The sequence below is a fragment of the Prionailurus viverrinus genome, chromosome C2 (assembly GCF_022837055.1).
Source record: "Prionailurus viverrinus isolate Anna chromosome C2, UM_Priviv_1.0, whole genome shotgun sequence".
NCBI classification, from domain to species: Eukaryota; Metazoa; Chordata; class Mammalia; order Carnivora; family Felidae; genus Prionailurus; species Prionailurus viverrinus.
The window spans coordinates 113,019,047-113,046,538 of NC_062569.1; the positions used below are offsets into that span (position 1 = coordinate 113,019,047).

The following is a 27,492-nucleotide window of genomic DNA, read 5'->3' on the forward strand; positions in this document are numbered from 1 at the left end:
CTGCTCCTGTATCAGCAGCCTCTTTTTCTCTTTTGGCTATATTTATAAGGGTACAATAGATGCTGTGGGTCAGGCCCAACACAGTGTCTGGTGCTTAGCCCCCAGCAGGCATCAGCAGTTGCTGGGACAGGGTTGCCAGATTAGGGAAGAAACTGATGGCTCAAATGACCTGAGGTGGACCATTTTCTGTACCTGGGCCCAGACTACCTTATCTATGGAGGGAGATAAGGGGATTAAATGATCTCCTGGTCCCTGCAGGCTCAAGCATTGTCACTTTCTGCCCTGTTGATGCACATTGGCTTTTTTTATACTTAACACTACGTTGTTGCTTTCCCCTGTCTATAAATATTTTCCCCATCATGTTGCAATATCATTTCCAATTGCTGGATAATATTTTACTATGAGGACACCGTGATGTATTTATTCCCTTTCATTGTTGAGCATTTGGATTATTTCCAGTTTTTCATTCTTTTGCAGATACAGAAATAGACCATCTTAAAAATGCATCTTTGAATGTTGTCTTAATTTTTTTTCTAAGAATAAATTCTAGACATGGAATTGCTAAGTAAATTGATTTTTATACGTATTGCCCCAAAGTGATACAGAAAGTATCAATTTAAAGTCCTATAAAAATAACTGTTTCCTAATAACTTTTCCTAGCAATTGTTATAAATATTTGCCAATTCGATAAACAGAAATGGCATCTCATTCTTGCTTTAACTTCTGTTTCTGTGATTACTAGTAATGCTAACATGTTGAATGGCCACTTGTGTTTTTTCTTTGTATTGCTCGATCATCTCTGATTTTTCTATTGTTTGTTTTTGACTTGGATGTTCTGTAACATATAAATGATAGTAATCCTTTACCACATATTCAGAAAGATATTTTCTGAGTTTTTTATTTGCCTTTCAGTTTGTCTTGGTGATTTAAAAAGTCACAATGAAAAATTTTAAGCGTGTACAAAGGTGAAGCAAATAGTGTGAGAGACTTCCACGTGTCTGTGAAGGCTTCTGCCATTACCAACACTTGCCCAGCCTCATTTCATAAATATTGTGAACGGTAGCTTTTGAGACACAAAAGCTTTGAGGGATGACCTGGGGAACCTTCCCGCTTTCCCTTCCCGAGTCTGCCTTTGATGTGTTTGCAGATGTCGCCTTGGCTGCGGTCCTGGTGCCGGTGCTCGTCATGGTGCTTAGCACCCTTATCCTCACGGTGGTGTGTGCCTGGCATTGGAGGAGCAGGTCAGTACGTAGCTAGCTCCCCTGACGGGGCCTTGGAGGGTTGTTTCCAAATGTGAAGTCTACACTAAATCTAGAAGATAAACTACCATTCACCTTTTTGAGAAGGAAAGGTAAGGTAGTTATTAAAGTAAAAATACATTTGTTTCTCCTTTTCATAAAACAAGAGTATTGTTCAATTGCACAGTCATTTACTGCGCATCTTTATTATAGCAAAATCTGCTTTACATGCTGGAATATACACATGAGTAAGAACAGCCTGACACACAGTAGGTGCTTAGTAATATCTCCTGAAAGAAAGAGACACCGTTCCTGTGTCCTGGGTGTTAGGCAGGGCTAACTCACAGAATAAAGAACTGGCACATGCCTTGAGGAGTTATTATGAAGGGCCGGAGACACAGGTGTGCGAACCGTGAGAGCTACCTGAAGTCTTCTCTGCGGGGAAGAATGAGCCTCAAGTTTGTTTTGCCGTAAAGAGACAGCTGGATGTGCCCAGATGGAGGAAGGTAGGGAACAGCCCAGACTGTGTGCTTGAGCGAAGGCACAGAGTTGTGGAGTCCAGGCGGGATAGCCAGTCCTCACGTGCAGGCTTGGCACGGGAGAGCACCGAGGAGGAACTGTGGAGGTGCGGCCTGGGCCTGGATTGGGGACGGGAGCTTCGGGGAGACAAATTCAGGTCTCAGTCTGTGGATGAGGATGTCATCGAGGAGGGTGAAGCACATAGGTGAGATTATCAGATGATGCGCGACTGGCTACTACGGAAGGAGGAGGGACTCGGGATGATCCGAGGTTTCAGGCTTGTGCGCTTGTACCAGTAGGGATGTCATGAGTGGAGAGGACAGGAGGGACAGGTTTGGTGGAGCAAGAGAATGACTTCATTGTTCGTTAAGCAAATATTTGCGCTCTTGCCGTGTGCTAAGTATTGACCACTGGGAGTCGAGTGGTGAGCCCCAGAGTTTACAGGATGGAGAAGATAACGATGCAGAAATGGTCAGCGATAGTACTGACCACACAGCGTATGCCATGGGAGCAAGTTGAAGAAGCAGGTGGTCCTGGACTCATGGTTTTAAGAAGGCTGTCTGAGCAGAGACCCAACAAGTTATTATGAGGGAATCAGGGAAAGGAAGAGCAAGGGCTTTAGGGAAGTCCAGGGAAGAACGTTCACAGTGCTCTTAGGGAACTGGACAGAAGCAACAGGAACAGTGAGAACAGCAGCAACAGCTAGCTTTTATAGAAAATTAAAGCTGGTTTTAGGCATTATTTTAAATGTTTTACGTGTTTTAACTCCTTAATCCTCAAAACGACCAATGAAGCAGGTACTGTTATAAATCCCATTTTACAGAAGAAGAAAGTGAGACAGAGCATGAATAACTTGTCCGAGGTCACCCGGTGCATATGCAGCAGAGCGGAGTTTGGGCCCTGACAGCACAGAGCCCACACTCTGAACCACCTCTGCCCCTGGACATATTATCAGGCAGTCAATTCCTGTCCCCAAGGGTTAAAGCACAGAGGGTAAGGATTGGGAGTCAGGTTTTCGGGGAGGCGGCAGTCAAGTCCTGAGATCAGCGGGCACATAAGGACCCTATGGATGTTCAGATTCTCAAGAGACAGATGCTTGTTCAGGACCAAAGGTCTGAGCTACAGAACTGAAGTTATTTCTAAGAATGTGGTTGAAATTGCTAATGACTGACTTCATGAGGAGTAAGAGATGCATGAAGGGGATGTGGAAAATAGCCAGGAGGAGAATAATAATAAACTCAGCTGCAACCTACTGAACCCTTAACTCATGGTAAGCACCCCTGTTCTAAGCACTTACCATGTAATAAATAACCTGAGGCTTTGCCACTTTAGATTATTATAAAATCTTTTCTAGCACAACCTTTGCCTAGTAATCAGACTTAATTTGTTGTCTTAGCTATATAAGGTATCTGACTTCCATTTAGAAAAGATTATTGGTTTCCTTTTACTTTTTAGTCTTAGGATGATTACAGGATTTTCAAGAAGAAAACTAATTATTAAGCCAGCCCTTTATTGTTTACTTTGCACTTCAGTTTTTAATTAACAGCTTTAGTGCCTACCACCTCTTCCACAAATTTTACATTATATTTTTAAAAAATGACATGTTTTAAATAATAGTCAGACTTTAAAGTGAGAAAGATTTTAACATCTCTAATACAAATAAAGTCTTATCCTGGAGAAGAATGTTTTCAAGTAAGAAAAGCACACAGCTTGGGCTCTTTGAGAAAGCCACATTTGTGTCTTGAGCAAATCACATAACTGTCTTGTCCTCATTATACACTAGAATAATTTCTGCATTTTCTTTAGCTTGCAGGGTGTTAATTTTAATTAGATTTACATTCTTGAATCAGAACACTTCCTTGTAAGGCTCTTTGTAGATAGTAATTTTTTTTTTTTAACATTCATTTTTGAGAGAGCGAGACAGAGCATGAGCAGGGAAGGGGCAGAGGGAGAGGGAGACAAGAATCCAAAGCAGGCTCCAGGCTCTGAGCTGTCAGCACAGAGCCCGATGCGGGGCTTGAACTCACGAACCACAAGATCGTGACCTGAGCTAAAGTCGGACGCTCAACCAACTGAGCCACCCAGGCACCCCTGTAGATAGTAATTCTTAACGGGGAGGAGGGAGATTTCTCCTGGGGAAGATATGTCTGAATTCTGAAGGGTGGACTAGGGAGAATCTTCATTGCACGTGTGGCTTTTGCCCCCCAGGCATGGAGCATCCTGTTCTCCCTCTGGCACTTATCACTGTTTAAGATAGCACTGACATAAACTGGGATGCTTATGTAGGACACTATAAACTTCTTGGGAACAAAGGACCATGGAAGGAAAACAGATAGTTGGAAAAAATAACAATGCAGAAGCAAATGTGGGGATGTTTCTTTCTATGAACTTTGTGAATCAATTGATTTATAAAGTTTGTATTGGAAACCAAAATACACCTAACGTAGTTTTCCCATAACAACCCACATCATCCCGAAGTCTTTTTTTTTTTTCTTTTTTTTCTTTTTTTTCAACGTTTATTTATTTTTGGGACAGAGAGAGACAGAGCATGAACGGGGGAGGGGCAGAGAGAGAGGGAGACACAGAATCTGAAACAGGCTCCAGGCTCTGAGCCATCAGCCCAGAGCCCGACGCGGGGCTCGAACTCACGGACCGCGAGATCGTGACCTGGCTGAAGTCGGACGCTTAACTGAAGCCGACTGCGCCACCCAGGCGCCCCCCGAAGTCTTTAGTTTGACTCTTATCATCTGCGGACTCAGCTTTTCCATTTCATTCACCCCTTGAGTGGGAAATACCTTGGGTAACAAAATAACTATCTCAGGAGATAGTTGTTTAAAATTTATTGAGAGTCCAATTTATGAGTCAGCAGTGGCGACTTTGAAAGGCAAATGAAATAGAGGATTCCCCCAGGTAGATTAGTAAATGGAAATGTATACTCCTAATTATTAACTTTAGTGTTTATCCTGCAGATTCAGAGCTGTCTTACTAGTGACTTCACTCTATTTGCTTACATGTTGTCTCTGTATTTTTCCAGAAAGAAAAAAACTGAAGGCACTTATGACTTACCTTACTGGGATCGGGCAGGTAACTCAGACTTTGCATCTCCTTCCATCAAGGAACTCCCACCTCCCTAGGTGGCAGTAGTAAAAGAGGAAAGTTCTTTTCAGGCCCACATAAACTCCCCAGCACTTGTTAGAAAAATGGTGTTCCTCTAACATTCTGATCATTTTTACTTTTCTGTGCAATCTCTTGTAGTCAATAAGTAACAGAACAAAAAGTAAGAATTTCCCGTAGCATGCACTCTCTTCCTTTTTTCTGGACAACCTGATTTGCCCCATGTGTCTGTTTTTTTGAGGAGACCAGCTTTCTTTGGGGCCTGTGTGAACACTGTATGAAAGACTGGTTTTGGTAACATGGTGTGTGTGTGTCCCTCTGCTGTGGGTATTTCCCAGGCGGAGTCTCGCGGTTTCAGAATCGTGAGGTCTGCCATCTCTGCCATGATGAGCTGCCATTTTCTTAATTCCTTCTGTGTGTGGCAGATTGCTGGAGGTGACATCAGAGGTCCCCTAAGGCTCTCCCCCCTTTCCAGTCTCACTATGGGAACAACTGTTAGAAGCCAAAAGAGTTCACTGCTGTGACTAAGGTAGAAAAGAGCAGTGGTAGGGGCAGATCCTGTGTTGCTAACATCCCAAGGCAGATCTTGGGAAGTATTTTTTCAGAAAAACTTACCAAAAATCCACCCTACAACAGGCACATTATATCTGGCTGCAATTTAATAGCAATGATTTGCTTCTGTATATGCTTTGAATAGAAATTTCTACCATGTTCTGCTTTGCATTAGATATTCTATCAAAAAAAAAAATTTAAGGAATTTCTTTGAACAAGAACAAACTAAACCAAAAGCTACCAGAAGGAAGGAATAATAAAGATTAGAGAAACAAAATAGAGAATGGAAAAGAGAAAATCAGTGAGACTAAATGTTAGTTCTTCAAAAAGATCAACACAATTGACAAACTTTTAGTTAGATGGAATAAGAAAAAAAGACTCAAACTACTAAAATCTGAAATGCAGGTAGAGACATCACTTCCAATTCTACAGAAATAAAAAGGATTATAAGAATACTATGAACAATTGTATGCCAAAAAATTGCATAACGTAGATGAAATGGACATATTTCCAGAAATACAAAATCTACCAAGACTCACAAAGAAATAGAAGAGATTGAGTCAATAACCAAAAATCTCTCAAAAAAGAAAAATCCTACCAAAGATCACACACACACACACACACACACACACACACACACACACACGGATGCACTCATGCACACAAAGCTATTAGCACCAATAACTGAGTAGAGTAGCAGGATATACTATACTAAATATACTAAAGGATATACTGAAATCAGTTGCATTTCTATATATAAACAATAATCTGAAACAGTTTCATTTACAAAATAACATCAAAAAGAATAAAATACTTGGGAGTTAATTTAACCAAGGAAGTGAAAGACTTGTGTAATGCAAATGATAAAACATTTCTAAAGAAATTTGAGAAGACATAAATAAATGGAAACATACCCAGTGTTCATGGATTGAAAATTTAATACTGTTAACATGTCAATACTAACCAAAGCCATCTATAGATTCATTAGCGATCCCTGTCAAAATCCCTATGACATTTTTTGTACAAATAGAAAAATCCATTCAGAAATTCCAATGGAATTTCAAGGGACTCTGAATAGCCAAGACAGTCTTGAAAAAGAATAAAACTGAGATTCACACGTTCTGATTTCAAAACAGTGTGATATTGGCATAAACACACACATACACAACAGTGGAGTGGAGAGCCCAGAGATAAACTTTCACAAATCTGGACAAGTGATTTTTGGCAACGATGCCAAGACCACTAGGGTAATGACAAATGGTGCTGGGAACATTGAATGTTCACATATGAAAGAATGAAGTTGGGCTCCTGCTGAACACCATTTGTAAAAATTAAATGAAACACCAAGACGTAATATCTTAATAAAATTGATAGAAAAAAACACAGGACAAAAACTTGATGACAATGGACTTGGTATGACTTCTTAGTCATGCCACCAATGCACAAATAACAAAAGAAGAAATAGATTGGACTTCGTGGAAATTTAAAAATTTTGTGCATCAAAATATACTATCCGTAGAGTAAAAAGGCAACATGCAGAATGGGAGAAAATATTTGCAAACCATGTATCTGCTAAAGGATTAATATCCAGAATAGAGAACTTCTAAAACTCAACACCAACAACAAAATTCAAAAATAGGCAAATGACTTGAATAGACATCTCTCCAAAGAATATATATAGATGGCCAATAAGCACATGAAAAGATGCTCAACATTGCTAATCTTTAGGGAAAACCAAATGAAAACTATGAGATTACATCTCACACCCATTAGGATGTCTCCTGTCAAAAAACTGAAACTGGTGCACTGTGGTTGGAATTATAAAATGGTTCGGGCGCTGTGGAAAACACTATGGCAATTCCTCATAAAATGAAAAGTAATTAACAATATGACCCAGCAGCTCCACTTCCAGGTATGCCGGAATTAAAGAATTAGAGGCAGGGTCTCAAAGACCTGATTGTACATCTGTTTTTATAGCAGAGTTATTCACAACAGTTAAAACATGGAAGCAACCCAAGTGTCCCATCAGCTGATGAGTGGAAAAGTGAAATGTGTATACAAGCAGTGGAATATTATTTCTCCTTAAAAATGATTTTCTGCAATATGCTAGAAGATGGGTGGCTCTTGAGGGCATTATGCTACGTGAAATAAGCCAGATAGAAAAAGACAAATACTGTGTGATTCCACTTAGATGAAGTACTTAAAGGAGTCAAAATCATAGAGACAGAAAATAGAATGGTGGTTGCCAGGGACCAGGGGGGATGGAGAATGGGAATGGGGAGTTACTGTTTCATGGAGATACGGTTGTAGTTTTTACAAGATTTAAAGTTATGATAGAGATAGATGGTGGTGATAGTTGCACAAGAGTGTGAATGTATTTAAAACCAACTGACCCACTCTTAAAAATGGTTAAGATGGTAAATTTTATGTAATACGTATTTTACCACGACCACAACAACAAAAAGATTGAACATAGAGGCTAGTTTGTGTAGATGTGCTACAAAAATGGCTTAAATGCAACAGGATTTCTTCCGTAAACAGTATCATCCTTTCAGAGGTAGGTTTTTATTTAATGGTCTTTATTGCTTACAATCACAATGAAGGTTGGTGGAAAGGAATGAAGCAGTTTCTCCCTGCCAAATCAGTGGAACATGAAGAAACCCCAGTTCGCTACAGTAGCAGCGAAGTTAATCACTTGAGTCCAAGAGAAGTCACCACAGTGCTGCAGACGGACTCTGCAGGTAACTGCTTGCAGCCTTCGCCACAGAGTCAGGGAAGACGCTGCTCTGCTTAGCTGGAAAGTGCTTTGGGATTTATTGTATCTTTTATCTTTCTCATATGTAAGAGATGAGCGCTTTTCTTGAGGTAGAACTACTTTTTAATTTTTTTTTTTTTAATATTTATTTTTGAGAAAGAGAGAAAGACAGAGCATGAGGCAGGGAGGGGCAGAGAGAAAGAGAGACAGGATCTGAAGCAGGCTGTACACACACTGACAGCAGAGAGCCCGATCTGGGGCTGGAACTCATAAACCTGAGATCATGACCTGAGCCAAAGTCAGATGCTTAACCACCTGAGCCACCCAGGCGCCCCGTATTTTAAACAGTGTCATATTTGAAAATATTACTCTAATAATGGAGTGGGTTTTTTTTTTTCCACCAGTGAAATACTGTCTATAAACCTGAAGAGCATATACAGTTTGGTAAAATTTCATGATTGAAGCTCTGTGGCATGTTAACTTCTTTTGAAACATAACATGTTTAATTTTAATTTTTGAAGTTCTTGTAGAGAAATCCATAGGTCCGTGTTGATAATGAAGAAAGTGCCCTAAAGAAGTGTTTGTTTTTGGTGTAAGACTACTGCTGCCCCCCTAAATTGAACGATTCCTGTATGAATGAGGTGACTTTTCTCTGGTTTGTTCTGTGATACCCCAGAGTATGCACAGCCACTGGTGGGAGGAATTGTTGGCACCCTTCATCAGAGATCTACCTTTAAACCAGAAGAAGGAAAAGAAGCGAGTTATGCTGACTTAGATCCTTACAACTCCCCGGTGCAAGAAGTTTACCACGCCTACGCTGAACCACTGCCAATTACTGGGCCCGAATATGCAACCCCCATCATCATGGATATGTCTGGACACCCCACGGCTTCAGTTGGGCTGACCTCAACGTCTACTTTCAAAGCTGCAGGGAACCAAGCTCCCCCAGTAGTAGGAGCATATAACACTCTCCTCTCCAGGACTGACAGCTGCTCCTCCGCCCGCGCCCAGTATGACACCCCAAAAGGTGGGAAGCCAGGTCCAAGTGCCCCAGACGAACTGGTGTACCAGGTGCCACAGAGCACCCAGGAGGGATCAGGAGCCGAGAGGGATGGTGAATGTGATGTTTTTAAAGAGATTCTTTGAAGGTGATGCTGCTTTTCATAAAGCATCGTTTTAAAGCACATGGCCTTTTTTGTGTGTTAGTGGTAGTAATATATAGAATGTATTACGTATCTGTCACAGATGTGGTTGGGAAAATGTGATGACCGAGGTACAGGGAACTACTAATCTTGCCATCTTGCTTTAAAAGTGTTATTGTGGCAGTTACTGCTTGCCTGTTGAATTTCAAACATCCTCTTTGTTACTACTGTAAAACACTATTTTTAATACAGAAAAAGCTCCCTACTATGCACTTCAAAGAAATTTAAGAATCACTGAGAGTATTTATTACCAATGCTGCAGGTACATTGATGAACTCAAGAGATGGTTGTGTAAGCCGGACTGGCAATAACGCACGGTACTGTTCTTGAAATGTCTAATGGCTTGAAATTTTGCTTTGTGAAAGGTGGGTACTATCAGGATTTCTTTCTGTTCTATTTCTATATACCTTACAGTTTTTTGTGGTTTTTTTTCCAAAAATTAGTGATATAATCATTGTTTTGATGGTAGTCGTACACTCCTCCTTCCTTTGGAGGATCTATAGGTGGGAAACTGACTTGTAATGGGCAAGGTGATTGATTCTTCACCTTCTGACACCTCAAGAGCTTTAACATTTCATGGTACGTGAGCTGGTTTCAGCCCTGCTTGCTCTGTCTGGGGCCAGCCCTATTCTCGTGTTTTAAAATGTTTGAGTTATTTTAGCGAGTGATGCTTGTTTCATCAACCTCATGAATCCTCTAATTTTACACAGCTGTAACAGATTCTCTCCCTCCCTCCAAATTTATCTTAATGGGCGAGTTGTGAAAACTTAAGAGCATCTAAGTGAACACCGTAAACGTGACCCCCTTATATTTATTTACCACACTGAAAGGCAAACATCCTTTCTCAGAAAGGATTTACCTTAAAAAAAAAAAATTTGCCCTCTTTGATTTAATATACAGGGATTTTTCTTTGAATCCAAAGGTATTTGGGGTCAGTATTTTTAATGATCCACAGTAAAATACTGAAAGAAATATAAAGCCCACATGGATTCCTCAGCTGTGTGTGACTGTGCCCTCATCTGTATGGGGGAAGGTGTGAACAGTCCTTTCCAGCATACCTAGGGAACACAGGCTCTGGCATCCGAGCCAGCAAATACTACAGCTTGTTTGTGAAATTTCCAGGCAATTTCTTTGTCACCATTTGCCCAGGAGTAGTTTTAGATGGGTGAAATGAAAAGCATCTGTAATTTACCAGCCTCTAGTGTAAGAACCTTTCAAAGTCTTCGGCAAGAGAAGCTGGCCCTCAGGTTGAAACCTAGTTTGGCATCTAGGCTTCTATAAATCCCAGTGTGTAGACTTAATCTTGACATGTAATTTCCCATCAGGATCTAGACCTTTCTTTTGGCTCGTACCACCAGATTGTTTCCAGAATTTGCTAGAGTTGAGGACCGTGTTCATTCTGCTTGCTTCCTGAGGTAGATGAGTATTCTAAAGCATTGCTTCAAAAATCCAACTACACTGCAGCCTCTCTGCCCTCTGGTCTTATGATTTCTGTTGGTGTCATTTGCTTTTGCTTTTCCAGACAACTTTGCATAATTTCATTCATTGAAAAAAAAACCAGTTCATATTGTTTCAAATATTTTGAAACAAAAAGCACAGATGTTGAACTTTTTATTAAGACACAAATGTGTAAAGCACATGTATTACTGCAGTTATCCCCTTTCGGGGGGGAAAAGAGTAAACCAATTTATTTTTTATTCACCCAATCATAGGCCTGTTCTAGAAGCTTTAAGAGAAACTGTTTCATCTTCCCAAAGATGCTTGTTCTTTTTATTTACTGTTGTGTACGGGATTTTCCCACAGAACTTTTGAGAGGCAAATGTTTTCTTAAATGATGCATGTTTTTTTTTGCCACTGTGCTGTGCTTGAACTACCAGTGATTTTTACAAAAGTTTTTACTGCTTTTATAAATATATTTTACTTTCCAAATGAAGAGCTGAGCCTGACTCAAAGAGTTCTGATATTGTACTTTGAGTTCGTTTGTTTTCACATTAGAGTTTTGCTTTTGGGTTTTGTAACCCCATTTCTATGTCTGATACCTATCTATACAGCTTTGGAGACAATCAAGTAACAACTGAAAATGTGAAAGTAACCTTTTTTTTGTTTTTTCAAAATTCCCTTGAATTTTTATTCTTTGCTTGAAACATTTAAAAAAGACACGTAAGTCACTGGTTTTTTTTGGATGAATTTTTTTCCTGTTAGCACAATCGTCAGACAATGGTACAGCCCGTGTGGCCCTTCCAGGTTTCCTAAAATCACACTGACTTCTGACACATGGTCTTCGGAACCAGCACTGTTCAAGATATTGTGAATGCTGATTTGTATTGTATTAAAAGCTGTAACACTAAATAGATCCTCTTGTATATGCGGGGTCTAGTTCAGTTATTTAAATTCATGTTTCACTATTTGCACTTTGCATTGAATGGGTTTATCCGCTGATGAAGTGGTTTGTGTAGAGAATTTATACAGCAGTTGGAATTACGGTGTCATGTATACTCTTGCCCTCCGATGCCCCAGCAGAAAATGCACTCATCTAAGCATGAATGTGGCCATAATTCTTTGGAAAGTGAGAAAGCTTGGAACTTCCTTGCCTTGGCTCCACCTGGTCACCTGAAGAGTGAAAGGGCTATGGAAATGCCATGTCAGACGATAAGACGCATTGTGGGCCAAAAACTTGTCACACTCTTTTAAGAGAAATCAATTAAGCTCTACCTTTAAAAAATTGCCTGTTAGTTCTGCCTTTCTGTTCTGAACTTGAAGTCCCTAAACTGCAAAATCAATTAAGAGTTGGATGGTTATTAAAATACTTTCAACTGTGGCACCAATTCTTATTTGCTCCAATTTGTGACTAGTTTCTTTTTTTTTTTTTTTTTTTTTGCACTGGGAAAGGTAGAAACCAAACAGAATACTGAAATACATATTGGAAAATAAAAATGGTTTGTCAGTGATTCTCCCAGAATGTACTTTTCTTACCTCGGCATGTACTGTAGTCACTCGGTATTTGTATATGTTGCTAGGATTTAGATTGTATAAATAGTGAAATTTTAATGTGTTCTTGTGTTTTTAATAAATTGTATATATATGTGTCTTGCTGAGAATTTTCTTCCTTGAGGTTTGTAGCCTTTTCCCATACTACACAAAATGCCAGCTCCCTCAATTTTAGCATCAGACTGTACTGCCATTATTTTAGTCCATACAGTAACATTTGAAAATGCTACCGGTGGTTTTTTACTGTCACTAGAGCCAGCACCATCCTTTTTGGAAGCCTAAATTAGGTTGCAAACTACGGCTGTGTGGTATGAGGGACAGGTCACACTAATACCCGTCTTTTCCACCTCAGAGTGTCCTCCCCCTTACACTCAAGTATTTACTCCTGCGTCCCCTCTCACAGTTCACCCTTGACAGACTCCAGAGAGACAGGGTGGTCTCCATCGTCTCCCAGTGGTAATTCTTGTTCAAGACAGCAGTTCTTTCAACTCTTTCCCCTCGTGAGAACTTTTAATTCCAGCCCTCCTGTAACTTCTTTTTCCCTCACCCCCATACCCTTCCCTCCCCAAAACGAGAAGGGAGACTAGCTCACCACCTCCGCTGGACTGGTTTTTGACTTGTTTGCATCCAGTGGGATTCTTCTGATGCACCCTAGGTATCCAGATAAGCCTTCCCTTTGAAGATGTGATTTAATCGTGGACAGTTGAGATTTTTCATGAAAATACCATTTAAATCCAAAAACAGCTTGAATCTTCTAAAGGGTTTCACTTACTGTGTCGTCATTTTTCCTAATTTAATTCAAATAGTAAACTTTCAAATTTTAATACATTAAACAAGGCAGAAAATGATGTTTAACAATGGTCTCCTGGAGCTTCTTTTTATAAACTTAAAAATAATGCAGTCACCAGACTTTAGTAATTGTATTCTTAAGCTATTTACTTATCCAGAATTTCATGTTTAGCCTATTTCCTTCACCTTAAAAACAAAAACACCACCTTCCTTCTATGAAATTACTCATTAATAATCCTGGTTTAGTTAAAAGCTTAATGAAACCAGTATGGTCTTAGATTTCCTTGACCATAACCCACCGTTGTGTTCAGGGCTGCTTTTAAGATTAAAATCGGTCTCCTTGGGGACAACAAAAAGGAACTAATCGACCATTTAGATACATGCCTAAAATGGTTCCATTTTGCCATATCAAGGCACAACCACATCTCCATTCCCCACCAATTTACAGTAGACGAGTACACCTCTCAAAATGTGTTCAAAATTTGTTGTGGTAAACTAAATCCCCTACTAAGAAGTCACATCCCTTCAAAAGTCTTAACATGAAGTAACTATAAAAAGATGTTTAAAAACACTTCAGAAAACTAGGTTGTTTTAAAAACAATGCATTCAAAACTTATTTCCCTGATAACTAAATATATCCTGGTTTTTATAAATTAAATATATTCACAGAAATTAAGCTGGTGGTTATGACTCACCAGGCGACAACAGACTTTTATGTACACAATTTCTTGACAAGTGCATCCAACATATTTAAAAATAAACTAAAAATTGCAGTATAAAAATAAAACTAATACTGTTAGCATCTTCTTCTGAGTCTGTAGGGTCAATCTTCAGTCAAGTTGATTACAAAGTTTTTTTCTATAATGTCCTTCAAAAAGAGCTGCTCCGCTGTCACATTGTGATATGCATTCTAAAGAGGGAAAGTATAATAAAGTCACCACCCCAGTCAAAAATATTAACAGCAGCAATGGAATGCACAGTATCTAAAAAGTTTCTGAATGAAAAACTCAAGTAGCAAGTATACAGGTAGACTTTTCAGTTACCTTATTCTTTGCTCATTCTTTTGCTACAGCCTTTCCTACAGCCCACTCTTTTCCACTTAAACCATCACGTAAGCCCCCCGCCCCGTATCATTTCCTGTCCTCCTAAAAGGGATGCAAGACTAGAGACCAAAATTTTAAGTCAAAGTGGGTTGATCATTTTAATAAAAGCACCTGAAACTCCTAAGAGACATCAGCCTAGAGATAAAAAGAGTTCCATACTCTTGATGGATATCCTAATTTTCCTCACAAAGTTCTTACGATGTTATTTAGGACTAAGGAGAAATGCATCCTAAAGTCTGCCCCAAGTACCTAACTCTTGAACTACTTAAGCATTTGTCTCACAAGGGGTGGGAGGTGAGGTAATACCAGTTCTCCAGCTTCTGTAGTATTTGGGGATGATGATGTAAGGGCACTGATTACATAGGATAGATCCAAATCCATTACAGTGACCCATTCATACTTCCATATTAAAAATGTACAGATAACATTTTAATCCTAACACTAGTGATATGCCACTAACCTCACTTAGACAACTCCTTCCCATTCTGTTAAAAAGGCTTACAGATCTTGGGGTGTCTGGATGGCTCCGTTGGTTGAGTATCTGACTCTTGATTTCAGTTTAGGTCACAATCCCATGGTCGTGGGTTGGGCCCCGTGTCAGGCCACATGCTGAGCATGAAACTGGCTTAGGATTTTCTCTTTCTCTCTCCAAAATAATAAGTCTTAAAGGTACTATCTACCATCACTGATCTCTAATTCAAGAAAAGCATGATCTATAAAGGTTTGCAACCTTTTTGACCATGAATATTCTTTCAAGGAGCTAAAATGTTACAGACCTCGTCTACATAACTAAAACAAAACAAAACAAAACAAACACACACACACACACACACACACACACACACAGAAAAGCACAACAAAAAGCTAGATCATCTTCCCAACTCCAAATGCACCTGCATCTTTACCCTTGTTTTCAGTGCTCGATCCTCTTACGTGGATGAGTGTCTCTGTTCCATGGCAATGCTAAGTGAATTTGAGATACTACAAATAGCAAGTTGCCCGTATGTGTATATAAATAGTCCAAACATCATCTAAGATAAGGCTGGGTGCCTATATGGGTTTGATGATACTTGAGAATAACTGTCATATTCCCAAGGGTCCGGGGCCCACAAATTGGAACAAGGGTGGTACTAACAACCCCGGATCCAAGTCCCAGTTTCAGCACTTGGGAGCTCTTGGTAGGGTTAAGCAGCTCTCAAACTCTCAAAGCCTGTTCCCTCAATAAAAATGACAGAGGAGAAAATGTGGACTTTCCAACTCTAAGGATCAAAGATTACACCCAAGTAGGTATGTATTACCTTACTCATCAAAGACATGGTGGCATTCCCGTAATAGTGCAAAGGACTCTTGAGGTCAGAAAAGTTATATTTAAATCCAGCAAGGTGAACTTCATGACATATGTGAAAAGCCAATGTGATGGCAATAATTCCTGTTGTTGGGTGCTTGGGTTTCTGGAAAAGGAAATTAAAGTTTTTTTAGAACCCAAACAAGATACTTGTTTCCAAAGCATATTTAGGTGACCTCATCCTATGAAACCAGGACTTCTGAACATGTAATCAGGTGAGAAATACTTAGGTTAAACCCTCATCATGTCTAAGACCCAACCCCCAGTTAATATCCTAACTCTGAAAAAGCATAGAAAGTGTGACTGGAATCTTAGAAAACCTTTCAAATAAAACTTAACTGCAATATTAGCCCAGAGGACAACTATCAAATGAAGAAACACCATGAGGCTCAAGGAAAAGGATGCCACTGCCGCCGTATTTTATAAAACATGCTGAATTTGGCTTCCTGTGGAAAAAGCATAGCCTGTGAATTTTGAACACATTTATGAAATGTAAGGACAGGTTAATTTGCTAATGGATGATCATGGTGAAAGAATTCACAGAAGCCTTAAACTAAATCTATTTTATAATCCTAGTAATTTAGCTGTAGGGAAAGACTAAGTAACTTCAATGACAAATAGTTAAGACTCTGATTAGAAAATAAAAATTCCAGATATATACGTAGTAATGTCACAGTCTCAACTGGATCATTATCAATTTAAAAACAAAAACCAAGCGTCCCCATCATATACACCTATATCCTGAAAATGCAGTCACATGTTTGACAGTAAGATCTTCAAAGTGTTGATTCTCACCAGGATGGCCTTCAAAGGCAAAAACAAAATACATCTTAAACTTTTTAACACAGCAATCTAAAGAGATTTTCTTTTGATTAAGTATTACTTACAGATTCCATGGAAATTACATATTATGATTTTGAGGAGGAGAAGAAATCCAAGAAGCACAGTAATAGCAAATAAACTCACAGAGGCAAGCCTGTCTGAAAGCCTAACTGCCTTTAAAATATGCTTTTCTTTACCCTCTGCCCTACTGTGACCACCACAACTCTTCACCATCTGTTAGAAAAGGAAATTAGTGACTGGGTTAAAAGCCTGGGTTTTTGGAGGTTAAAAGCCTCCAACCTCATTGATCCCATCACTTTCTCCCCCTTCTGTCCCTCCCCTTCATGTCCTCTACTTCCTTTCTTCATATCTTAGAGTACCTTCAGCCGTGATTATCACCATTCCCTTATGGAGACCTTCCATTTTCTGTACCTGTCACCCACAGAAATAGATGATCACCTGACAGAATCTTAACCCCGGCTCCACCCACACCCAAGCAGCAGAACAAGCTAAGAGAAAACAACGTATGTGCCTGAGCACACTTTACATTTATGGCCAAAGCCTCAAGTGGCCGTTCAGTATTTCCCCAGTAAATTTCCACTCCTACTCTCCAAGGTGACACTTTTATACCTTTAAATCCAACAGCCCCAGGCTCCTTTCTACTTTAAACTGGTAACTGAATCCTTGTTTTACTAACAGAAACACAGAAGAACTACACCATCTTCCCAATTCCCAATCTACCTTCATCTTCACCTGTATTTTCAGCACTCACTCCTCTTAGGTGCACATGATGTCTGTTCCCACCTATGGCCAACCTCGCCAGTAGTGCACTCTTTCATCCAATCTCGTCTCTCTCAACAAGCCTGCTTCTACCATTACCCACTTTCTCATTATTTTCTTCTGTTGAATCATTCCCTTCAGCATATAATCATGGCCATCTGTCTTTGAAAAACCACAAAACCTTCCTTGATCTGATGTCTTTCAACCATTCCTCTGCTCTCTTTTCTAGCAAAACTCTATTAAAGATTCACCTCCACTTGCTCATGTCCCATGTTCTGTTTAACCTAAGTCAAGCAGGCTTTCTCCCTCTTGTATTCTTGTCTGTATTACCAATAGGACTTCCATGTTTCCAGAACCAATGTTTATCATTTGTGCTCAACCTCTGGACAGCATCCCACATAACCTCTCTGAAATAGCGTTACGTCCTCATTTGACTTCTGGCACACCATGTTCTACTGGAATTTTAATCTAGTTACAACTAGTTTTGGAGACCTAATTAAGATAAGGGTCATCCTATGCTTTTGGAGACACTACCTAAAACAGAAAACAAAAGTTGTATCTGATCTTACTTCACTTAGGAAAATTAGAGCTATGAAGTCACAAAACGTACATTCAGAAGCAGTCTTTTCCCCTCAAAATTAAGAAATTATTAAGAAGCTGTCCCTTCAAAAATTACCAAGAAATAAGGCTTAAATTTAAAATATTTATGCTTTTTGACTTGGGAATCCCACTTGTAGGAGTCTATCCTACAGAAATCACACACATGGCCTGAAAATACCTAGAATCACATGCGTTCCTCCATAGTATATAGAGGAAGAAAGCTGGATGCAAATGGAAATGACTACAAATAAGGAAATAGTTCATTAAATGGAGGGGGGAAATGGCAGAAAATAATTGAACAAAAAGTGTAAATGCATAGAAAATAGTCTAGAAAGATAGAAAAGGCAAAAAAAAAGGGATAGTGAGATAGAGAAGGATGATTTCCTTTATATATTATAACATATATATTAGAATATAAGTAGATATATTTGATATATATTCCTTTGTAAGTGGTTTCATTTTAAGCATGAGAATCTAACAATTCTAAACTTGAGAATTTTTTTTTAGCATACTAAAGAAAAGATAACATGATGTGTGTTTATTTCTTTGGATTTTCCCTGATTACCAAAAAGAAAAACCTCATTTCAGCTGAGATATTATGTTACACACTTGCTCAAGCTTCTGATGAAAACTGGTCTCTGCCACTGTATGGGTCTGGAGAGTATTGTTTTCTAGGGAACATAACTGAAGAACTACAAGAGTCACAATTGGTGAGACTCCCTTTACTTAATTAAAGAGTTTGGAGTTTCAACCACCCTTCCTCCAATTTCAGGACCAGTGTCTCCTCTGTGACCACAGAAATATTTCTGAACTACCTTGTCCTTCCTTTGCCTTTCCTCTGGTTTACCGGTGCTATTTTTATCGGAGTGCTTCAGACAGTTCTTTTTAGCCTGAAAAGCCACGCACTTGTTCTGAATCCCTTCCTGCTACTCTGAGCACGGCTGGCCCATCAGCCCCTGACCCCATCAGACTCTCCTCACTGCAGAATATTGAAGACAAGGTTATGAGAAATGAGCCATTCAGGCATACAGAAGGAGACCCCGGAAGGGCTCTGCAAGGGCAGGAAAAAAAAACAAAACAACATTCCCCTTGACACTCTTTCCTTGCAGTCCAAAGAACATAAAGATAATAGCCAGATATCTAAGTTCACTACCTCAGACGTGGCCTTCAGAAGCCACCTTGTGAGTCCTGGCTCTCATCCTTTCTGAAAACCGTCGGAACCCTCCACCCTACCCCAGCCAGATCTTTAGTTTGAAACTGTGCCAGGAAAAATACGTACCTGATTTTTGGGAAACACTTTTGGGAAGTGAAGCAGTTCATAAGCTGCCATTCGGATAATGAAAGGATCTAATATTCTGATTTGATAAGGTCTGTAGATTAAGTTCAAGGCTGGTTTCTTCCAAAAACCATTAGTGTTCTGAAATAAAATAAGAACCCAGAAAATAGAACATTGTGGTTGTCTTTTTCTTTTTTAATGGGAAAAAAAAAACTGAAGGTAATCAGAAGGCAGATCAATTTTGCCAACTTACTATTTTGCCACCTGTCAACAATTCCCACAGCCACTTTAAATCAAGCGGCTTAAAAGCAGTGAGAATCGCCGTAGTATTAGGATCATTGTGATTGGGATCTGAAAAAACAGATTCTGGATAAAAAAGTCGGAAGGTTGTCCTTCTCCCAACTTCCTCTTCATGTCCTAAAACAGGACCATTATTCATTCTGTGGGTAGTAAAACACACAAAATAATGTAGACCAAGTTCAGTAGGAGCCAATTCCATCCCAGTTTCAGAGCTTACAGAGCAGGACAAACCAGAAACCATGGGTCTGGTGCTAAAAGCTACAAGGCGACTGCTTGATTTTTAAGGCATAACAGCCAAGGAAATCATTCCCTTTCATGAGACAGCTGGCTGGATCAAAGGCAGAAATGTTGAAAATTAATTGTGGGGCCACAACTAATTCAGTCCGACCTCCAGGAAAACCAAAGACTAAATAAAACCAAATGAGAACAGAGAACCACAGAAAACTGAGTTAAGAGAGACCTTGGGTGAGGGCCCTGAAGTCCAAAGTTACTTGCCCCATGTTACAGTCATGGAGCACACGGGCTGACAGGTAAGGATCACACTGAAGGTGATGTGAGGACCCATCAAAATTGTTGCACTCCATAATAAAGTAATAATATAAAATTTCTGTATTCTACCCAAGCACAAGCACAAGCAAATAAATGTCACTGCTAGAGGGAACTAAAGAACCACAGATCTACTGTTGGGTTTGTGCCTGCTCAATGCCAAAGTTAGACATGCGCTATTTATGCATACACTAGGAAGGCATGCTATTAAAAGGGATGCTTTGTTTCCAAAACAGTGTCCCCTAGAGGATAAATACTGTTTTGTCCTTTGCCCTGGACTCAATGTAATATGAGACGGTCTTAATAACACTTAAATGACTTTCATAAATGCTGTGCCCATGGCATTCTCCCACAAGGGTTTGCTGTGGTTCTGGATGATCAAATGTTTAGACAATTATAGGTTAAAAAATTTGTTTTAAAATTGTTGTGTGGACAAACTTTCACAGCTTCCTCAAAATGGAGAGTGAACAGAAAATAAAGTGACCTCACAATGCACAGACTCTTGGCAGCTTGTAACCCAGCAAAACCCCCAAGCACTGCCAGGTCAGCCTAATGCACTGCCCCAGCGTGAAACCTTCCCACTCTTCAAAAGACTATTCATAGTCATTCCCAAGGCACACAACACATCACCCAGATGATGACCTTACTTTAATCTTTCAATGAGAAAGTAAGAGACGGAAATGTCCTCATTCTCCCACCCCTCCATCGGTGGGACTCTTGGTAGTCATAACCACAATTCCAGTTTTCCTTTCATTATAGAGGACCAACCACACTTGAACTCTGCAGCCATCCCCTCTCTCTACCACAGCAATCTCTTTGTTCATTTCTGTCAGTTTACCAATATGTTCTAGAATCTCCTATCTTTAAACAGGAACAAAACAAAAGAGCCTCCTTTGAGTCCATAACCATCTCCAGCTACCATCTCGTAACTCAACACCACAGCAAAACTTCTCAAGAGAATTGCCTATGCTTGTTTCTTCACTTTCTTGCCTGTCACTCTCTCCTAAACCACCTGGGTAGGGCCACTCCCCATATCATATCTCCAAGTCTGCTTTTGTCAAGAGTATGAGTAAGCGTCGAGTTGCATGTCCAATGGTGAACTCGCTGTCCTTATCTTGCATGACCTCTCACCAACACTGGACATAGTTGACCTCCTCTGTTTTAAAACACTTCCTAACTTACTGGTAGATCCTCTTCCAACTCGTTTTTTTTTTTTTTTCTTTACTCAACGTCTAAGTGTAGGGTACCTCAAGACTCTGTCCTGGGAACCTCTTCTCTCTTTTTCCCTGGGGAATCTTGCCCAATCCATGGTTTAAATACAGCTTACAAGCTGTTTACCAATGAGGCTTTAACCGTTTAACCAACGGCCTACTTGACTTACCACTGCAAATCTTACAAGCATCTCAAACCTAACATGTTCACACAGAAATCTTCCCTCTCCAGATCTAAACATGTTCCCACTCTAGTCTTCCCCCAACTCAATCTCTTCAGCTGAAAACCTAGAAGGAGGTATCTGGTTCCTTTATTCCCATCTCTCTTCACATCTAACACATCAACAAATCCTGATAACTCTACCTCTAAAATATGTCTCAGTCTATACTTACCTCCTTTCTCTGTCATGGCAATCCTGTTCCAAGCCACCATTATCTGCCTGAATATAGCCACCTAACTGGCCTCTTCATTTCTACCCTTGTCCCTCATATTCCATTGTCCACGTCACAGCCAGGGTATTTTAAAGGCATAATCAGATGGAATTGCTGTCCTGCTTTAAAATCTTTAGGGGGCACCTGGGTGGCTCAGTCGGTTAAGCGTCTGACTTCAGCTCAGGTCATGATCTCGCAGTTCATGAGTCCAAGCCCCACTCGGGCTCTGTGCTGACAGCTCGGAGCCTGGAGCCTGCTTCGGATTCTCTGTCTCCCTCTCTCTCTCTGCCCCTTCCCCACTCACACTCTGTCTCTCTCAAAAATAAATAAACATTTTAAAAAATCTGCAAAAGTTTCCTGTTGTCCTTAAAGTAAAATCCAAGTTCTAGTCTCAGTTTACACAGTCCTACACAGCCTGCTCCTTCAGCCTCTGGTTATACCACTCTCCCCAGGCCTGCTGCCCTCCTACCTTGCTGATTTTCTTGGGGCTCCTCTCAAACCCAGGATCATATCCTCCCCTGGGGCCTGCACTAAACGTTCTATTTGCCTGGATTGCTCTGATACAGTTGGTACTACAGACTCACTTGGGTCCATCTTAGAGGTCTTCTCCTCAAGATGGTCATCCATTCTAAAGCAGCCATTCAATCATTGCCTGTCATGTATGTTTTAATTTTTTGTATGGCATGTATTACCGCACTCCCTTATTTATTTAATTATTGTTTTCTTCCCTTCATTAGAATATAAGTTCCACAGGGAGCAAGGACATTGCTCTCATTCACTGTTGTATCCCCTGTGGCGAAAACTGTGCCTGGCATATTAAGGAAACTTCATAAATATTTGTTGAGTCAACGACCTGAAATCTAGGCCTACTCTAGCCAACAACTGAGAGACCAGTTACATAATAAACTTATCTAAGCAATTCTTCTTCCTTTTAAAACACAGTCATACTAAAATAGGAAACCATGTTTTTTTTTAAAAAACAATTCCAGGTTAGCAAACAGGAAATATATTTACCTTATTATTACATCATAGGAGTCAATTTTTTCTCCTAATGTCTTATTCTTCAAAACTCCTCCATTACCAACCACCACGCACTTTTTACATGGCACACTGCTGGGCAAACAGACAAGTGAGAGGTTGAGACATCTTTCGTATAAGTGGGTGATTCCAAGCACTTGTTCCATACTTTCCAGAACCAAATTTCATTTGTTGCCCAAGTAGAGAAAGAACCAATTGTGACTTACAGGTCTAGGGATATGTTAGAAAGATACAGGATTCAATAAATAACATTTCATAGGAAGTATATGATCGCTAGAAACTAAAGCTGCTTATGAGTCCATGCACGGTCCCTTGCTTGAATCTCATAACCACCTGCTCAGACAGGTAAGCCCGATACTCCCATTTTACAAGTGAAGAAAAGACTTCAGAGAAGTGTTGGTTGCATCTCAAAGTCATACTCCCAAGAGGCAGAATCGAGATTTGCATCCAGACCCTTGGACAACAAAAACACCACTTGGCCTGCGATGCTGCATGTTAATGTTGACACAAGTGTGCTTACGTTACACAGCCGTCCTTTTTTCACCAGCGTTGCCCACTCCCCTGAGTTCCTAGCTCTGGGTCACTGCTGCGTCTCATCAGTGTGGAGACAGTTGGCAATCTGGTGGGTAAGGGGTAGCTTCCTTGGACCCGCCCATGAGCACTTCAATTCCCCAAACATGTACTGCTCCTTGGAGCTTAACCAATATAAACTCAAAGTTCACTGTGTTCCTGGCAGAGACCTTTAAAGTAGATGATGAAGCGGGACTTCCTGTTGCTGGCTGGGACTAGCCTAGGACTTTGGATTGTGTGCCATTCGCTCTCAGCAACCCTAAACCCATCTCCAGGCTCTCACCACCTCCCAACCAAGCTTGGAGAAATGACAACTCGGATGATGTCCTTCTCCTTCAGAGGACAAGACTACAGAGGGGAAGCCTGTTGCAACTGTCCTTTCAGGACCCTCAAGACATGAAAGTATAAAGAAAAAAAACTGTTTCTCTAAGAACCATGAAATAAAGCAAAACAGATGAACTCTAGACCACAAGGCTCTTAGGAAATTAATGAGTAGCAAAATTGCACAAATACTGCAGAATATTTAAACTTAAGAGGGGCACCTGGCTGGCTCAGAGGAGCGTGTGGCTCTTGATATCAAGGTCAGGAGTTCAAGCCCCATACTGGGTGTAGAGATTACTTAAATAAACTTAAAAAAAAAAATAAACATAGAGAATGCAGGAATACAGGAATAATTAAAAAGAGCCGAACATTGGCCCTGCCAAGAAGAGACAATGTACACCCTTGTATACATATGAATTGACCCTCTTTCCTTAGAATTTGTTTAGCTCACCTATTTGGTAAGTTTTTAATACTCGAAAACACTTTTACACATTTTAATTTGGGACTTTTAGCTCCTAAATTCAAGGGTCACGTCTAAATCAGTGTCTGCTTTGCTACAAAAACAAGAAAATCCAGTTTCACAGATACCAGGGACAGGGGCGGGGTGGGGGGGGGCAGGGGGAAACATGTCCAACAAGCACTGAGGATATAACCCCGAAACTCCTATCATGGACAGATCGCAGTGTGCTCCAGAGCACATTTTTTAAATGCTTGTCTTAGGAAAGAAACATGTGTCTAGATGCTTTTATATTGCAAGTTTGACATTAATCCCACTTCCAGGAAGGCAACTTTATCCACGGTGCTCTGCCACCAGGTGGCACAGAGAAGATGGGAAGACTGGCAAACATTCAAAACCCTTTCCTCTCTGGGTGTATTGTCATCAACCTCACCGGATCCATCTTATGAATACTCTATGTGACGAGGGTACTTCTCACATGCACAGCTTGTTTGACTTTTCCTTCCATAACCTCGGGGTCAGTTTAATACAAATCAGAGGCTGAAGCTGTGGAGCTGGCTCCATCTACCTGCTAAGCAAGGCTGGGCATAGGGGAGGGGGTGCCTAGGAACGGACAGGACCCAATAACAGCTCTGTTCCTATGTAACCTATATGAGGAAGGAGGAGAGCTATCGGTAACTATGGCACCCAGATTAGCCCTCTCCCACCTCCCTATTCCCACGTGGCCCTGCAGCTACAGCATCCAGCCTGGCCTGGGATTTCCAGCCTGACACCAGGCTGACTGACTCTAACATCATCAAACATACCACGCTAGACAGGAGTGCACACCACCGCCGTGTCTCTGGAGTTCCTACCCTGGAGCCTCATCGAAGGACCACCGACCCACAAGTCTGATCCTCGAAGTTGACCCAGAAAGAGGTAGCTCAACTCCGTCCCAGACACAACCAGTTCCATAATCACTGCTCAGCAATAAGCCAACAGGCTCAACCTTAGTGTTTACAGAAGTTTCCGCTCAGTGGTATGTTTATCAGACTGGACTACAGTTGGTCATCAAGCCCTAGATCATTGTGTGGCCAAAAGAGCATTGTGATAAGAGAAGAAACCATCTGCCATACTAATGTGTCACATTCCTGGTCCCCACGTAGGCTCCAGGTCCTGGACCTCCCCTCACAGATCCCATCAAGCCTTCCAGTCAAGAGAAAAGGGAGGAGAGGGCTAGGTGCAGAGCTCCTACTACAGGAGCCCCAGGATTAGCTACAGAGAGAAGGCCATGGCTCGTACACAATTCTGTAGCCTCTTCCTGTCCATCGTCCCAGGAGGTTTAAGGGCTTGGGAAAAATGGAAAGAAATCTTAGAGACACTGCTTCATTCAAGAGAACTGTAATTCTAAAGACGGGTCACAGTTCGATGGTCACCACATTTTGAGAAATTTCACTTTCTATGTTCTTCTCTGTTAGCTTTGGAGGGGGCAGCTGGGAGGAGGGAAGGCCCTTTGTCATGAAAAAAAAGTCTGCCTAAGCCTCTGAAAGGGAATCTTGTCAGTGAAATTTCACGTTTCCTCCTTGTAAGGGATATTGCAAAGACCCACATATTTTTCTGAGGATCATGTATAACACTAGAAACTGTTTTAGGGGCATCCCTAGGACCACTCTGTAGCAATAGCAGCTTATCTACAGCTAGTATTCACGACGCCCCCGTGACTGTGGGAAACACGTCATGATACAGGTACACAGTCTGAACCACACAACTCACCCCTCTCCCCCCAGCAGTCACCACATATTACCAAAAAGTTGATCCATCATCTCCTTGGCTTCCCTCCACCTGGTCTGGGCTCCTGGATCCCCTTGTTCCCTGAGGTGTAAAATGGTAATTTCCAGGGTCCCTTGGGTACATATAACTTTACCATATTTATTTAACACAACTTTCACGCACAAATAACTACAGGGAATTCTGAGTCCCTAGAGGGCAAGAATAGTACTGTTCATATTCCTGTATCCTCCGATCTAAAACTTCCTGGCTCATAGGCTGTGCACTTTAGGAATCAGTTTGGCTGTTACATGAAGGATGGTGACTGTTTCCTTACTCTGTGTCTGGAAAAGCAGCTATCCGTTCTTCTTTCCCCCACCCCAGGAACAGGTGGGGAAATGCACATGCCCCAAACTGCTCACCCAGAAAACAAAATCACTCCAGAGTGCCTGAACCTGTTAATGGAAAATCTGGAAGCCTGCTGAAACAGTTACGGTGAGAAATTACTCTTCCCCCGGGTGAAAGGCATGCTTCTCATCAAGTCAGGCAAAACCCAGGAGAGTTCCTACGCTCTACAGAGGTAAACATCAACACCATCAATACAGAGAAAGTAGACATGAATTGCCCATTTCAAGTGGCCTGTGGCCTGTCTTCTGAATGCTTTCTGACATCCACTCTTCCCTTCAGCAGTATCATACACATTAAAATAGATCACCTCATCTTCAGCCTAACAATCTCTGCAGATCTCACTGGTCATTCTCCCACACCCACTACCCTGTGTACCTGCCGGTAGAGCCCTGCTTCCGTAAAGCCTGACAACGGTCGGTCTGGAGGTGGCCCCGTGACCCACCCTTGGGCAGAAAGACATTAGAGAGTCTATTAGATGCTCCAGAAAAGATTTCGCCCCCCGCAAGAGCACAGTTTGAAAAGAAGGTTTTCTTTTGATCTACCCCTTCCTTTCCTCTTAGATGCTGATATGTGACAACATACGGTTAGAGCTGCGGCAGTCATCTTACAATAGGGAGAGACACAGAGAGCCACAGAGAAGCTGCCCTGACATCACTGAGCCGCTAATTCAGTCACACAACCAGAGCGGCTCCATACAGATGTGCAAGTTGTACACTGTCCACCTACAAGGTGCACCAGTCAAGTAACTGTATGTGTGAACGGACACTCCCTGGAGCTGTGCCATCCAGTCTGTGCAGCCACACGCAGCCTGCAAGATGGAACCACAAGCCTGCAGACATGAACCCACGTATCTAGGCGATATGGGAGACAATAAAGGTCTGCTTTGTTTAAATCACTCTTAGGCTACTGTTACTTGCAGTCTGAAGACCCTGAAACACTGAGCAATGGGCTGTGGCTAGAGACCTGACTGCTGGTTCTGGCTCCTCCATTCAGCATCTTCAGGACCTTGGCCTAGAGACCTAACCTCTAGGAACTTAGTCTGCCCTTTTGTGAAGGGAATCACCAAGGTCTCAAATGTTGTTACTCTACGTTGCAGGAGACCATGTCCTCTGGCACATGTACCCGGTTTCTGTATTTCCACTCAACATGTGACAACAATGGCTGTTATGAAACAGACTGTGGCTGCTCCTGCCTTTTCACCACCTGTGACTCACTCTGTTGACACAGAAACACAACTGCCCCAACCAACCCCCCCCCCCCCCAACCCCCGGCCTCAAGTTCTCCTCCAGGCTGAAAATGCTACCCTGTAAAGAAACCTTGAAAAACAGCAGGATGCCCAGAGTAGTGATGCAGACATTGAGAAACTTTCTAGAGCCTGGG

At 41.2% G+C, this 27,492-nt stretch overlaps 2 protein-coding genes across 8 annotated transcripts in view; one reads left to right on the top strand and one right to left on the bottom strand.

Annotated features, from left to right (window-relative positions):
- Positions 1-12,467, top strand: part of DCBLD2 (discoidin, CUB and LCCL domain containing 2) — an 88,203-nt gene extending 75,736 nt beyond the window's left edge. Inside the window, exons 13-16 of the mRNA XM_047876028.1 lie at positions 1,148-1,241; positions 4,792-4,841; positions 8,027-8,164; positions 8,855-12,467. Of these exons, the coding sequence (XP_047731984.1) occupies positions 1,148-1,241; positions 4,792-4,841; positions 8,027-8,164; positions 8,855-9,324 (752 nt within the window). The 3' untranslated portion in view covers positions 9,325-12,467. The remainder of the gene's footprint in view (positions 1-1,147; positions 1,242-4,791; positions 4,842-8,026; positions 8,165-8,854) is intronic.
- The window catches only part of ST3GAL6 (ST3 beta-galactoside alpha-2,3-sialyltransferase 6), a 94,358-nt gene that overhangs the window by 10,992 nt on the left and 55,874 nt on the right, over positions 1-27,492 (bottom strand). For 4 of the 7 annotated variants that reach the window (XM_047876031.1, XM_047876029.1, XM_047876030.1 and 1 more), the window contains 5 exons: positions 22,587-22,685; positions 19,337-19,523; positions 19,087-19,224; positions 15,559-15,711; positions 10,958-14,067 (listed from right to left, as the gene is read on the bottom strand). In XM_047876031.1, coding sequence (XP_047731987.1) covers positions 13,981-14,067; positions 15,559-15,711; positions 19,087-19,224; positions 19,337-19,523; positions 22,587-22,685 — 664 coding nt within the window. In that variant the 3' untranslated portion in view covers positions 10,958-13,980. Of the gene's footprint in view, positions 1-10,957; positions 14,068-15,558; positions 15,712-19,086; positions 19,225-19,336; positions 19,524-22,586; positions 22,686-27,492 lie in introns of those variants that run through there. The other 3 variants (XR_007155813.1, XR_007155814.1, XM_047876033.1) reach the window with 3 other exon arrangements.